This window comes from Lethenteron reissneri, unplaced genomic scaffold (assembly GCF_015708825.2).
Source record: "Lethenteron reissneri isolate LAM-NWPU_2019-01 unplaced genomic scaffold, ASM1570882v1 scaffold_1107, whole genome shotgun sequence".
Taxonomy (NCBI): Eukaryota; Metazoa; Chordata; class Hyperoartia; order Petromyzontiformes; family Petromyzontidae; genus Lethenteron; species Lethenteron reissneri.
The window spans coordinates 13,334-28,225 of NW_026890791.1; the positions used below are offsets into that span (position 1 = coordinate 13,334).

The 14,892-nt window shown below is 51.1% G+C and overlaps 1 protein-coding gene across 1 annotated transcript; it reads right to left on the reverse strand.

The window, feature by feature from the left end:
• Nucleotides 1–3,549: 3,549 nt before the first annotated feature.
• On the reverse strand, nt 3,550–13,281 carry LOC133361485 (uncharacterized). The gene is made up of 4 exons (XM_061580403.1): nt 13,246–13,281; nt 7,930–8,091; nt 4,535–4,545; nt 3,550–4,105 (listed from the first exon to the last, which is right to left on the reverse strand). The coding sequence occupies exons 1-4, from the start codon at nt 13,279–13,281 to the stop codon at nt 3,550–3,552; spliced, it is 765 nt and encodes a 254-aa protein (XP_061436387.1).
• Nucleotides 13,282–14,892: the final 1,611 nt, after the last annotated feature.

Here is a 14,892-nt window from a genome sequence, read left to right on the forward strand (position 1 = left end):
GAATTGAAAACGGAATTGGGCCAGGGAGGAGGGATAGAGATAGAGAGAAGAAAGGGAACGAAGAGGATGCGAGGAGGTTTATGGAAGATGAGAGAGGCGAGATGAGGTGGGACAAGGCCATGAAGAGATTTAAAGTCGAGCGTGAGGTATTTGAAAATACAGCGGTGGAGTGAACGGGAAGCCAGTGGAGAGGGGAAGTGTGAGAATTAAAGATAATCAACTGAAGCCTTTTGAATTTGTTGCAGGGGAGTGAGGGCAGAGGCAGGGAGACCAAAACGAAGGGAATCGCAGTCATTCTGACGGGTAAAGATCACAGAACGAGCCGGGGCTGTTGCGGCAGAAACTGAAATGAGATGGCGGATTCCCCTGATGTTGAACCCTACCAGCAAGACGACGAGAACCGGAGTGGTTTCACCGTCACCATCGCAACCACCTTCTTCAGATCCCACAAACACTGCACAATGTAGAACAGTTCGCGGTCGTTCTGATATGTGAGGCTTCAGGATAGGTGACAGACCCCATTGGACTCCCGAGAGCGAGGAGACCTTGCTCCGGCAACACACATTGGGTGACCCGCAGATGGTGACGTCTCTTTCTTGCAGAGTCACTGGACTCGGCCTGCCGTGTGTGGACAGCGCCACGGTGGCGAGATGTTAACTACCTCGCCTGGTATACAGGAGGGCTTGGGTTCGATCCTCACCCTGACGTTTGTTGTATAGTTGGAGTGTGAATGTCTCTCTCTCTCCCCGTGGTCTTGTGGATTGTCCTCTGGGATTCACTCCACATTTAGAATCAACTTTCAAGCGTTTAGATTATTTATATTACTTTGCTATTATAAATTTCCACGTGATAAGCCGCTTCGTTGAGCTAAAATTTGTGGCCGGGTCGCTTCTTAAAAAGAATATATATAGTTCAGTGGGCCTTATCTGGAAAATAAAAATACACGTTTAGTTTTATTTGTATATTTATGTTTAAATATATTTTTTTCCTCTTTCCTATCTTTTCCACTCCTTTCGTGTTTTTGTATTGTTTGTTGTAACGTTCTGACCCCGTGTCCCTACTGGACACCTGTGAAAAAGAGCTTTATAGCTCATCGGATTCCTCCGGTATGAATAAAGGTTCTGATTCTGACCCTTGAGGTTTGCAGGACGGCTACTGGTGCCTCATCCCCATATCTTCGACAGTGGCAGGCTGGAGGCGCTGATGATAAGTGGTGAATGTTAAGGCTCTAAAATGCAGTAACACGTTTCATTTGCTTCTGTGGAGCCAGTAGTTGTATCATCAGCTGCGTCTAGGGATACTTTTACATCGTTAATAGGCACGTTAAATCGTGCGATCGTCCGAAGATGAAAACTTGGGCAACAATCTTAAACTCGAGTCAAGAAGAACTGCTTGAAGCAAGATGTAAATCAGGTCGCACAATCCGAGAACATTTAACGGTAACGACACTGTCTGATCCCAAACTATTTATTGCACAAACGTGACGATTGGATCTTAATAATCATACGACTATCAGCCTCGGTTCGTGCATCTACAAAATATTCATCAACATTATCCACTAAAAATGTGATACATTAGACAACAACAAACCGACGAAGAAAACAGAATTCATGAAATCATTATCAACATCAGGCCACCTTCAATCAAATAACAGACAAGTACAATGCGTACGGCAAATACATTGATCAAGCTGTCATAGATTTATACCACAAGGCATTCCATTACATGTCCTGTACACCATCCATAGTTAGCGAGTGTAAGACAACGAGGAGTGTAAACGATCTGTCACTCTGAAGGACACGAACAGTGAAGGTAACGCCCGTATCACCATCGGGGTAACGAAATCAGAGAGAATATGAACCATAAACATTTAAAACATTTACATTGCGCTGATTACATTGTCTAGTTTATTATTTATCACGAAAATAGGTTTCAAAATTTATTACAGATTTTATGGAGCAGTGCAAAGCCAGAAACAAGTAAATTGACGACAGTTTAAGAGAACATGTGAACGCAAAGGGCACGGAAATTGAGTAAGTTGATGAATTTAACCATTAGGGTCAAACAATCTCATTGTATGACAGACGGGAAAAATATATCCTACAATTATCTCCAGATGTTCGGAAATGTTATTGGTCTATAAAAGTATTTCTGAAAATGAGACGAGCCATTAAAGTGCCTTCAATGAAAAAGAACTTGCAGAGATTGTGCCGCTTTTAATTTACAGATGCCATTCACATATATATATCTAAACCACGAGCGGTCAAAGTTGACCCATAGAGATGGCGAGATGAACCCAAAGCATCCGGAGGCCGCGACGCGACGGCTGCAAGGAAAGCGCGCAACGGAATCAACTCGGGGGAGGCGTTTGCCCCCCAGTGTGGAATCACAGAGCGACAGCCGACGTCGAATGTGAACCTGCAGTCCGCAGTTGACGACGATGCGGAGGTTCACTCGCAGCGAGAGGCACGCGCAGTCGCGTGGCGCGTGCACGTGGACGCGACCGCGTTCTCTTCTTCTGCTGCTGCTTCGTTCGTGTGGCTGCTGATGCAGGTGCACAGCAGACGATTATGAAGTCACATCCAGGTGGGCAAGCCAAGATCACCGCGTGAGAAGCAGTGGTAGTGAGTGTCTCGCTGTGACGTCTCCGTCGTGTTTGTGGACCGGGCATTGCGCCGTTACACGTTGCACGGTCTGTTCTGGATGGCCACAGTCGCAGGCTCCTGGAGAGTTTCTAATTTAACGTTTGTGCATCAGGGTATCCGCATCTACTGCCGTGTTTTGTGCAGTGGTTGCGGTTTAGGGTGGACCGTGAGCAGCTTCGTGGAAGACCAAACCCAGCGATCTTCTGCATTGGGTCTTTCACAACAAGCTGTTTTACTCATTGTTTTTTTTCCGGTAAAGACACGTATGTAGAAATAAAATAAAATTTAAATAAATTAAATTTAAATAAATCACGACGTTTCGAACGCAACACAAGCGCTCATCATCAGGTGAAAATGGGGTGAAACATAGAAAGAGGGAACACACAGGGGGACATCACGTACATAGCACATAGAGAAGGGCGAACTACACGTAAGCAAATGCAACAAGAAGATGGGAGACGAGAAACTCAACAGACCTTAGAAACAATCACGTGATGCAAACCAGTCGGCCAACAACACAGTTAGACACTCACCTGGTTGACCACGTATTTCAAAAGACTGATACATCTCTCGTGTTCATCATCTGGGCTGAACATGCCAACGTAAAAACAGAGGACAGGGACTCGTGAACAGACACGAGGTACATACACAGAGAAGACACACATGGAAAGATATTTCTGGGCAGCCCAGAGGGACAACCAGAGCAACAGCACACCAAGAGACATCCACACATGCAGAGGCACACACAGCGAGCTGTTGGTTTGAATGACGGCGTTCGCTCGAGTGAAGTTTCGACCAGTGGACACAACTCGAAGCCCCCCCCCCCCCCCCCCCCCCACGTGCACGAGAGACGCCGCCTTGGAGTGACACCGCCGCCGCTGCTGCTGCTGCTGCCGAGCCGAGCTCACTTTGTCCCCGAGGAGGCTCTGGAGTTGCGGATGAAGCGGGAGAGCTGCCCCACGCCCTCCAGGAGGCCCTCTCCGGTGCGGGCGCAGCAGCCCTGCACCAGCCACTCGCGCCCGTGCCGCGTCTTCACCGCCTTCATCGCCTCCGCCACCTCCGCGGTGGCCGCTGCCCGCGGGAGGTCCTGCTTGTTGGCGAGGAGCACGAAGGGCACCCGCGTCATCTCGGGGCTGTCCAGGATGGCGTCCAGCTCCTTGAGAGCCTCCGGGAAGCGCTCCCGGTCCGCGCTGTCCAGCACGAAGAGGAGCCCGTCCGTGTTCTGGAAGTAGTGCCTCCAGAGAGCGCGGATCTTCTGCTGGCCGCCCACGTCCCACACGGTGAAGGTGACGTTCCTGATGGGCTGCACGGTCTCCACGTTGAAGCCGATGGTCGGGATGGTCACCACGGATTCGTCGAGCTTGAGCTTGTACAGGATGCTGGTTTTCCCGGCCGCGTCCAAACCCAGCAGCAGCACGCGCGCTTGCTGAGTGAACATTCCGTCCAGCAGCGACCCGCAGCTGCCCCCCCCTCACCCCTCTCGCGTCGCTCGGCCTCGCCCGCGATCACCACGCGTGGCCACGTACGGTGCGGAAGAAGTTCAACTTACGCACACAGATACATACACAGATACATACATACAACATACATAGTTACACACAGTTACATACATACAATATACATACAACATACATACACTGGTACATAGATACATACACAGATACATACAACATACAGACACAGTTACATACTAGACGTGTTTTGGGTTAAATCGCGTAAATATAAATGTGTCGTTAAACCACCCGACACAGCCAACTAGGAAGGGGTTTGTCACGTAAACAGAACGTGGCCAATTCGTGACGAGCACAGCACTAATCGGTTGTGTGCTGGAGAGCAAATCCACAACATTCACAACGAACTTACAGACTAACACACACAACACGACGCACAATACGCGCAGCTGCCATGCCCGGGTAACAAACACAACAACAAGCGACACGTGAGGCGTCACTCTGGATTATCAGTGACAAGCGTTAACCAATTCGTGTTGAGTGATTTAGATGATAATTTTATTATTTTTCTCGCGCAAGTCCAGACTTGCTGGGGTCTCGCGTGCGCCGCCTGTGGTGTGCGTGCACCTTGGACTCGCCGTGTCCGCGTGCTGCGCTGACGCTCCCCACGCACATTCGACATTTCTCCTGCACGGGATCCATGCTCCGTAGCCCGTGCCCGCTGTCAACGTTTGCCCTGTCTGGGGGGGGGGGCAGTGAAGAGGTGGAAGTTGGAGAGGGATCCTAAATTAGCACCTCGGACTAGCTACGTACGGTGCGGAAGAAGTTCCGCACGCAGGCCAGTACAGTGCTGACAGGAGGCGGTGGCAGAGGTGGTAGTGGTCTCGCGTTGTCTGTCGAGGTTGAAGGTTTTTTGTTCAAGCCGCTGGGAACTCTCAGAGGCAGGGGACTCGGGGGCCGTCCATAAATGACGTCACGCACCTGGGGGGGGGGTCAGACATGTGTGACGATTGGGGGGGGGGGGGGTTGATAAATGTGACGTCACATCAAAATGCGCAACTTTAAATAAATATAGACAACACGTTCTACTTAATTAAATAGACTTTTTAATACATGTTTTCTCCTACAACATCAGAGTGCAGCGCCACATTAAATACACACTACAATGACAATAGTTTAAACTTTAAACTATTGTCATTGTAGTGTGTATTTTTCAGTTTTAATATTTTATCTTTTTTCACTTCTCCGACCAATCATATTTATCTTTATGTTGAGTTTCATAGTGTCGACGTAAATTGTATTCTTTGAACACAGACACTATGTTCTGGCATATCAGACACACAGCTCTTTCCTTGTACTGCATGAAAAAGTAATCATAAGTCCACTGTTCTTTGAATATCCTACACTCCGAGTCAATTTTTCTCTTTCTTGACATCATTGTTTCCAAGGGAGTCAAAATTGCTATTAGTAAAATACCAATATACATATACAGCGCTACAAAAACAATATACCAGCAATAACTTTGCCCACACAGAGACATACAGACTGCACTGCCCATCAATGCTGTCTGATTGGGGGAACTCCGCTTTTACCCCAGGCTCACACTGGTGCGGGTGCCATTAAAAAGTTAATTACACCTGCAGTTTTGTTCACAGATCGCAGTGCGATCTGCGAACTCGCATAGGAATCTGATCGCATGGGGGAGAAGACCCATGCGATCCGATTCCACTGCAGGAAAAAAGAAGGCACATGTGCCTTTTTTCTTCCGAATCTAATGCAAGTTCAGCCATACAAGCATATGGCTGAACTCGCACTGCTCAGAGATCGCAACAGTATGAACCGGGGCTTACACAACATACAACATATAACCTCATACAACTGAATAGCAATCAGAATATAAATGCACTTACTGTCATTTAAATTGGGTTTCCTACTCCTCGGCTGTCTGTCACTGACCAGCACGGGAAAACAGCAGGCAGCCCCTCCAGAGATCAGAGATCACTCTGTTATTACCCCTCTATCATTTACTCAGCACACAGGAATATCACTGGGAGTGGAGCCGAGGGGCAAGTGAGTGAGCTGAGGGAGGGAGAGCCAGTCAAGTACAGCCAGGGGAGGGCTGGCAGCCTTAGGCCTGGGGGGCAAGTCCAGTCAATTGGCCCATTGAACCATTCACCAGCGCAGCCCAATGAGTGCCCACCGCCGCAGCTCAATCAGTGCTCACCGCCGCAGCTCAATCAGTGCTCGCCAGCGCAGCCAAATCAGTGCTCGCCACCGCAGCCCAATGAGTGCCCACCACCGCAGCCCAATTAGTGACCATGGGCCGGATAAATGTCCTCGGTGGGCCGCATGTGGCCCGCGGGCCGTAGTTTGAGGACCCCTGGTGTAGTTTATCGTGTCGTGTATAGTGTAGTGTGTAGGTTAAACGTTGAGTTTTATAAGGGCACCACGGGGTGACCAGCCCCTCCCCACCCAGCCCCACCCCTCCCACCCCCCACCCAGCCCCACCCTCCCCATCCAGCCCCTCCCCTCCTCCCCCAGCCCCTCCCCACCCTCCCCTCCCCCAGCCCCTCCCCACCCTCCCCTCTCCACCCAGCCCCACCCCTCCCACCCCCACCCTCCCCTCCCCATATGCACGACAGACAAATAATCCCTGGTGGGCAGTGTGGAACCTGTTGTTCCTACCGGTATAACAGTGGGAAATATCTGAACCGGTCCTGGGCCTCCCCATGGTCGACTCAACCTCAAATGAGTACCTGATGCAGTGTGTACACATCACCACGAGGGAGACAAATGCGGCTGGGCATGGTGTTGGCCACCCACTCCCCTGTGTACTGTGCCAGTCCTCATTAGGTGCTCACTAACACCACTTGCCTCAAAAATCTGTTAAGGCTATGAGGGGGATTTTTGTCTTTGTACAGTGGCATTGGCTACGTATAAACTGATACTTTGAACGGAGTTTATAATACAGCATGGCCTATGTGTAACGCATCATATACCGTGTACACAGCACCATGAAAGTGTGTGCCGTATAATACAGAGTATGTGTAAAGGAGCATAGCCTGTGCACGTACTGCAGCGTTACTTTGAACTGAAACATGGCATGGCCGTTATGTGTAGAACAGCATTTCTTGTGTATATGTAGTGGGTTCCCACGGAGACTGGAGACGTAGCTTAGAGGCAACACGGTTTATTTAAATCTTATAACAGAAGCCCCTTTTACTCCCACTACTTGGGGAGGTATGGCCTCCGGGCTAACGTGCCCTATCACTGGGGCTACGGGCTCTGAGTCCTCCGACTAAGGGTGGCCTAGGGGAGGCTATGCTGACCCGACCCAGCCAAGGTGCGGGTCTCGACCACTGGTCCGTGCTCGGCCCCGGCCCATTAAAGGACGTCGGGTCCCGGGTCCCAGGGTCCCAGGGTCCTTGCCTAGCCGGTCTTCATTCTTCGTCTTCAGAGCACTGCCTCGGGCCGTCCTGGGGTCCGTCTTTATTACCCACCTCGGGGACTCTCCACCCCCGGTACTGCCCCCTTTCTGGAACCTTCCAGGTGGCTCTGGAATAACCCCCCAACCCCTCACCTGGGGTCGGGGGGGGGGGGGACTCGGCCTCTCAACGGTCCCGGTTCTCTCTCTAACTCAGGGTGGCACCCCCTGCAGACTCGTGCCTGCAACTACAGGTAAGCATACAGTGTGGTGTGTGCTTTGCATTTCCGACGCTACATATACAGCAAGAAATACTCTACATAGAAAGAGCATGGCATCTGTGTGTGTGTACTGCATGACACACGGTGTTCGGTGTGTAATGCACAGTGATGGGCTGCTGCTGCTGCACCTGTTGACGTTGATGTCGGGGCAGGCAGAGCTCCTCGCTCCGGGTCCCGGTGGCGTTGCTCCGGGGGAACGTGCAGAAGAAGGCGTTGGCCAGGAGGCAGGCGGCCTGCTCCTGAGACATCGTCAGGATCAAGCCGGTGTCCCGGCGGAGCAGCGGCAGGGGCTGTTGACACGTGCGGTGCACAGGGTGCAGCGACGTTACACGCGGCAACGGGTGGCACGTGGTTGCAGAGATGCAACGGCGCAATGGTAACACCGATGCAGAGCACTGAGCCTGCACCACTGGGATGCTGGGGTCTGGATCAAGGAGTTCTGAAATGCACAGAAACCAGATGATTGTTGTACACGTGAGGTTAATGGTGCAGCCCTGCAATTACTTGCTCATGCAACTGCTGGTGAAAGAACCCCCACTAGAGGGAGGTCTAGAGTGCTGATCCGGTGGGTTTTTTTTGGCCAACTTTTCCACACTGACCATACGTCTTGAAAGAGGTGGGAGTACTCGCCATTTAGCCCACTGCACTCGACCCACCGATGGACTGTGGGTGGACAAAAACAGGGAATTGTAAGAATCCTGGTCAATGTTTTCAAGGCCAGGCTGGGAGATCGAACCGCGACATTTTAAGTCAATCGTGACAACCATTCCACAGTCATGGCAGCAGCCCTTTTGCAGAAATCAAATAAAATATTGGAGAGGGCTTCACACAAGAAACAAGAAGATTTAGTGGTTTGGACGTGGCTCTCCAATGAGTACAGAGAGGGTACCACAAGTAGCGGTGCATACTCGGGCGCAAGGAAATAAAAGCAGAGACAAAGAATGAGATAGATCGATGCAATAAAGAATTGGCAGTGGTGCACCAAGCACGACCCCTTGCTGAGCGCTGCAGCAGCAGCCCCCCCCCCCTTCCCTGGACCCCTCCCCCCACCCTCCACTTCTCACCCTGACGCCACACAACCCGTGGGTAGGCGATGCCCTCTGGTGGACAAGGCGCGGTACAGGCGGCAGCACGAGACGCCAGCAGCGTTACGCTGCCAGGGTTACTCCCCGAACACCTCCGTACACTTACACACACACACCTATACACACTTACACACACCTACACACACACCTCTACACACTTACACACCTACACACACACACCTCTATACACTTACACCTACACACACACCTCTATACACTTACACACACCTACACACACCTCTATACACTCACACACACCTACACACACCTCTATACACTTACACACACCTACACACACACCTCTATACACTTACACACACCTACACACACACACCTCTACACACTTACACACCTACACATACACACCTATGCAACAACAACCACCATTCGCCACTAAGTGGCGGTGACGTCACCACGACGCTTGTGCCAGGCCAAGTGCACCTTGAGGCCACGTGAAGTGTCGAACGCCCGCTGGCAGGAGGTCACGGGGCAGACCCAGCAGGTGCCACGGGTCGACTGACCGAGATGACCGAGATGACTGGCTGATGCACCACCTGTGCCCCCTACCGTACCAACTTGCTGTGCTTTAGCAACCCGGCGCTCTGCTCGTTGCTGTGAGTGTCGCTCCTCCGCCCTCCGTTGTTGTTGGAGGGCGACTGCCTCCAACTGCCCAGTAGCGTCCTTCACGAGCCTCCTCCACTGAGGCCGATCTTGACACTACTGGTACCAGTCATCGGCAAGTCCACTCAGCTCTACGTCCTCCTGTACCACATCACTCCATCTCTTCTCTAGCCCGTGTTTTAGCCCCCTCGAACCGGCCGAACAAAAGCTGTTTAGGCATGCGGTAGCTGGGCATGCGGGCTACATGACCCAGCCAACGCAGCCTTGCCTACCGGAGGAGCTCACCGATGGGACTTTGCCCAGATCTTTCAAGGATTTGTGAGCTCCTCACACAATCCAGCCTGGTTAAACCCAGGATGGATCGTAGGCAGGACCAGCCTAAATGTTTCCAACACACACACACACCTCTATACACCTACACACACACACCTCTATACACTTACACACACCTACACACACCTCTATACACCTAAACACCTACACACACCTCTATACACCTAAACACCTACACACACACCTCTATACACGTACACATACCTACACACACACACCTCTATACACTTACACACACCTACACACACACTTCTATACACTTACACACCTACACACACACCTCTATACACCTAAACACCTACACACACACCTCTATACCCTTACTCACACCTCCACACAGGAGGAGGTGGTAGTGCAGGAACGAAAGGGCCTGGCTCGTGTGGCGAACGCAATCCGTGCGCTCCTCCGCAGCATGATGCTGTTTTGTTGCGACCGGTCGACCGCACAGTTGGGGTGATGGAGGTGGTGCGGTGCTTACCATGACCGCTATCACCACATGCACCACACCATCTACCCACCCACCCCGTGACACGCACCACACGCACCACACGCACCACACGCACCCCCGGAAAGACGGTGCCACTGGGACCGCAGCCGGGGAAGGAAACTGAGCAGCAGATGCCAGGACTGGACTGGACAATGACTGCTGCCAACAGACTAACTCTGTTCAGAGATAGGATCAATCCAATGTATTATGTAATACTTATCATTGTTGTTTTTATTATAAACGACATAAACTTATGAGGAAACAATGTAACTTTGCATTGCTTGCGAGTGCTGCCTGGGTTGGTTAAATGTGCCTTGTCTCGTGTGCAGTGTCCCGGCTGTGTGTGCGGCGGTACAATGACAACTATGTCATGAGAGAAGTTTCAGGCAATGGCCCTTCTTCAGAACGTGTACAGGCAGTGGTGGGAAAAGATAATCAGGCGATTCGTCTGACACATCCGCCCCCTGACTGCCCCTCTGCCAAGCTGCTCCGCTGTCCTGCTGCCCCAATGCCCACGGCCCCACTGCCCCTCTGCCCCACTGCCTCAATGCCCCTATGCTCCGCTGGTCCACTGCGCTGGTGCTACTCTGCCCTAATGACCCGCTGTTCCATTGCCCCACTTTCCCACTGCCATCACATCCATCACGCAGCAGCGAGACGTCCACACCACCTCATTAAATATTACCCTGATGTGCACGCAGAGAGAGAGAGAGATCCTCGTTAAACATTAAATACTGGAGGGGGCTGCTGTGATGCAATGGCTCGTAAAATTCACTGGCAATAGAGAGATTGCTGGTTCCACCTTCTGGCACAGCAGTTGAAACAAATGGTCGAGTACTAATAGGGGTTTTCCCCTTTTTTCTGGCAACAAAACTGACACCTTTTGCAAGGCATCATGCTTACATTAACCACAATACTTGCAGTCAAATGTTGCCAGAAAAAAGGGGAAAACCCCTATTAGTATATTTTGGTACTGGCAAAGGAGGTCCCAAAATGGTCGAGTATCTTAAGTTCCCCTGCCTCTGTCCGCCAAACAGTACAACTGGGTACACCAAAATCGAGTGGCAAGTTGGGTTGGTAGGTGCTGGATGAATGAGTGCATCGGTGTGTGGGTAATTGGATGCTAGGCGGTTGAATGGTTGGATGGGTAATTGAATGAGTGGGTCAGTGTGTGAATGAGTGGGTGGCTGGGTGTGTGGTAGGTGGATGGATGAGTGGGTAATTCAGTGTGTAGATTGGTGGATGTGTGAATGTGTTAATGAGTAAGTTGGTGGTTGGTGAATGATTAGGTGGGTGGATGAGTGAGTGGGCGGGTCAGTGAGTTAGTTTAAATGAATGAGTGGTTAAATGGGTAATTAAATGAATGGGGAGGTGGTTACATGATTTGGTGCTTGGGTGGGTCAGTGGGTAATTGAGCGAGTGGGGAATGAGTACGTGGGTGAGTGGATTTTTGAATGAGTGAATGGGTGAGTTCGTGAGTCTGTGTGTGAGGGGATAATTGAGTGGTTGGATGAGTGAATGGGTAAATTAGTGGATATTTGAGTGAGTGGTTGGATGGGTGAGTGGGTAAATGAGTGGTGGGTGAATGGGGAGGTGATTGGGTGGGTGGGTGCGTGCGTGGGCGGGTGGGTGAGTGGATGGGTGAGTTAGTAAGTGGATACGCGGGTGGGTGAGTTAGTAGGTGGGTAAGTTAGTAGGTGGGTGAGTAGGTGGGTGAGTGGATGGGTGAGTGGATGGGTGAGTGGGTGGGTGAGCGAGTGAATGAGTCGGTGAATCATTGAATTAGTGGGTGATTAGGTGACCGAGTGAGTACTTGAGTGGGTGAGTGGGTGAGTAGTTGAGTGGGTAATTGAATTAGTGGGTGAATACGTACGTGGGTAATTGGGTATTTGAATGATTGAGTGATTGGGTGAGTGGGTGGGTGAGGAGGTGCGTGAGTGGGTGGGTGAGTGAGAGTGGGTGGGTGGGTGAGTGGGTGGGTTGGTGAGTGGGTGGGTAAATTAGTGGATGAGTGAGTGGGTGGGTGTGGGTGGGAGAGTGAGTGGGAAAGTGAGTGGGAGAGTGAGTGGCAGAGTGAGTAGGAGAGTGAGTGGGAGGGTGAGTGGGAGGGTGAGTGGGAGAGTGAGTGAGTGGGTGGGTGAGTGGGTGGGTGTGTGGTAGGTGGATGAATGAGTGGGTTATTCAGTGTGTCGATTGGTGGATGTGTGAATGTGTTAATGCGTAAGTGGGTGGTTAAGTTGGTAAATGATTAGGTGGGTGGATGAGTGAGTTGGCGGGTCAGTGAGTTAGTTTGAATGAATGAGTGGTTAAATGAGTAATTCAATGAATAGGGAGGTGGATACATGGTTTCGTGCTTGGGTGGGTTAGTGGGTAATTGAGCGAGTGGGGAATGAGAACGTGGGTGAGTGGATTTTTTAATGAGTGATTGGGTGAATGGGTGAGTTCGTGAGTCTGTGTGTGAGTGTATAATTGAGTGGTTGGATGGGTGAATGGGTAAATTAGTGGATATTTGAGTGAGTGGTTGGATGGGTGAGTGGGTTAATGAGTGGGTAAATGAGTGGTGGGTGAGTGGGGAGGTGAGTGGGTTCGTGGGTGGGTGAGCGGATGGGTGAGTTAGTAAATGGGCGAGTGGGTGCGTGGGTGGGTCAGCGGGTGGGTGAGTTAGTAGGTGGGTGAGTGGATGGGTGAGTGGGTGGGTGAGCGAGTGAATGAGTCGGTGAATCATTGAATGAGTGGGTGAGTAGGTGACTAAGTGAGTACTTGAGTGGGTGAGTGAGTGGGTGAGTGGGTGGGTGAGTCGTTGAGTGAGTGGTTGAGTGGGTAATTTAGTGAGTGGGTGAATATGTCCGTGGGTAATTGCGTATTTGAATGATTGAGTGATTGGGTGGGTGGGTCTGAGGACCAGACACGGTTGTGACCACTCCGTCCCCTTCGAGCGCCTTGCTGGCCTTCATCGGGGCTCACTACCAACACGAGCTGCCCTAGATATGTAAATGAGAATCAAAATCTGAATATGTAATCATACTGGAGGAATCCGATGAGCTATAAAGCTTTTTTCAGAGATGTCCAGTAGGGGCGGGTTTGAACGTTACAGCAACAAACAATCCAAAAAATACGATCGGAGTGCAAGGTATAGGAAAAGTAAACAAATCAGTAAAAAGGTTACTAAGCAATTTTTGTTATCTTATTAGGTAAAATCCAATGAGGTATTAGCTTATATTTCAGAAGCCACTTGACCACAAATGATAACTCATGTCTGGGGGCAGCTATTGAAGGCGGCCTGAGATGAACATGATGTATGCTGAACTTCTTTCGCACCGTACATAGCCAATCGTGCTAATCCGAAGTGCCGGGGAAGGACAACAACACTATTAGGTTAGGGACAGGGCTATAGGGTCAGGGCTATAGGATGTAGGGGCACTGCAGGTTCTCCACAAGGCACGTGATGCCCTCTAGTGGACGAACGCACAACTACAGCTGCTGCTGCTGCTGCAACGCAAGGAACAAGACAACCAGGCTGTACAGCCTCCACATCGCCACTTCTCCACGCACATAAAGCGATTGGTGCTTCTCAGCCGCACAACCTTCTCAGAGTGCATCTCATCATCAACATTAACTCAGCACAAACAGCACCCTGAAACAGGCTTCATCTCTCAGTGTCTCATCAGCAGTCAGGCTCGCTTGAACCAACACTGGTGAACTGCCAGATGTTACTGACAGGGAACCACTCTGTTAGACGAGCCTTTTGCCCGTCCAAGGACGGGTGTATTGCAGTAAATGTGAAACTTGCAAGCGACAAAGCAGACCGCGACGTGATATCCATTGCATCCATTCGTGTGCAATCTGTAAGGCCGCGGTGACACGGACCTATTTCATTTACAGGTTATCATCCCTTGTTCATCATGGCGTCCTTTTTACTTTGATGTCTCAACTGCGTTATGGAGATCGCGTGACGTCAGGGTTGTTCTGCCTTTGTCGTGAGGGTTGTGAGTTGACGCCGAGGAGGGGGGAGGAGGCGCCTCGGCTCCCCATGTGGAGTGACGTCACCCACTAATTATTATTAATGGGGGGGGGGGGTGTCCATGTGGAGGACGTCACCTGCTCATGAATATTAATTAGGGGGTTGGTCGATGTGGAGTGACGTCACGAGCGTTAAGGACAGACATTCCTGGGTGATGAGAGTAGATATATGGGCCTGCTTCGGCACAGGACCGTGTAGCGCAGTGGCAGGAGCCTGGCGCTGCTGCTGCTGCTGCTGCCACTGCGGTGCACGGCGGTGACGCGGCGCCCTCTCGTGGCCGAGTCTCTGGGGCTGCAGATTATTGGGTGAAGCTGCGTTGGCAGCGACGCACGAACGCAATTCAAGACGACAAACGCAACACATTGGCCAATAACCCTGTGGCCTGAAAGAACCTCGACAGGCGGGAAAGTCGGGCCATGGGACATTGCTTACGATCTTGTGAAACGTGGACCCCCCTAATGGAATATCTGCGCCGGTTAGAAACATCTAGGCTGTCCTGCCTACGATCCATCCTGGGGTTAACCAGGCTGGATCGTGTGAGGAG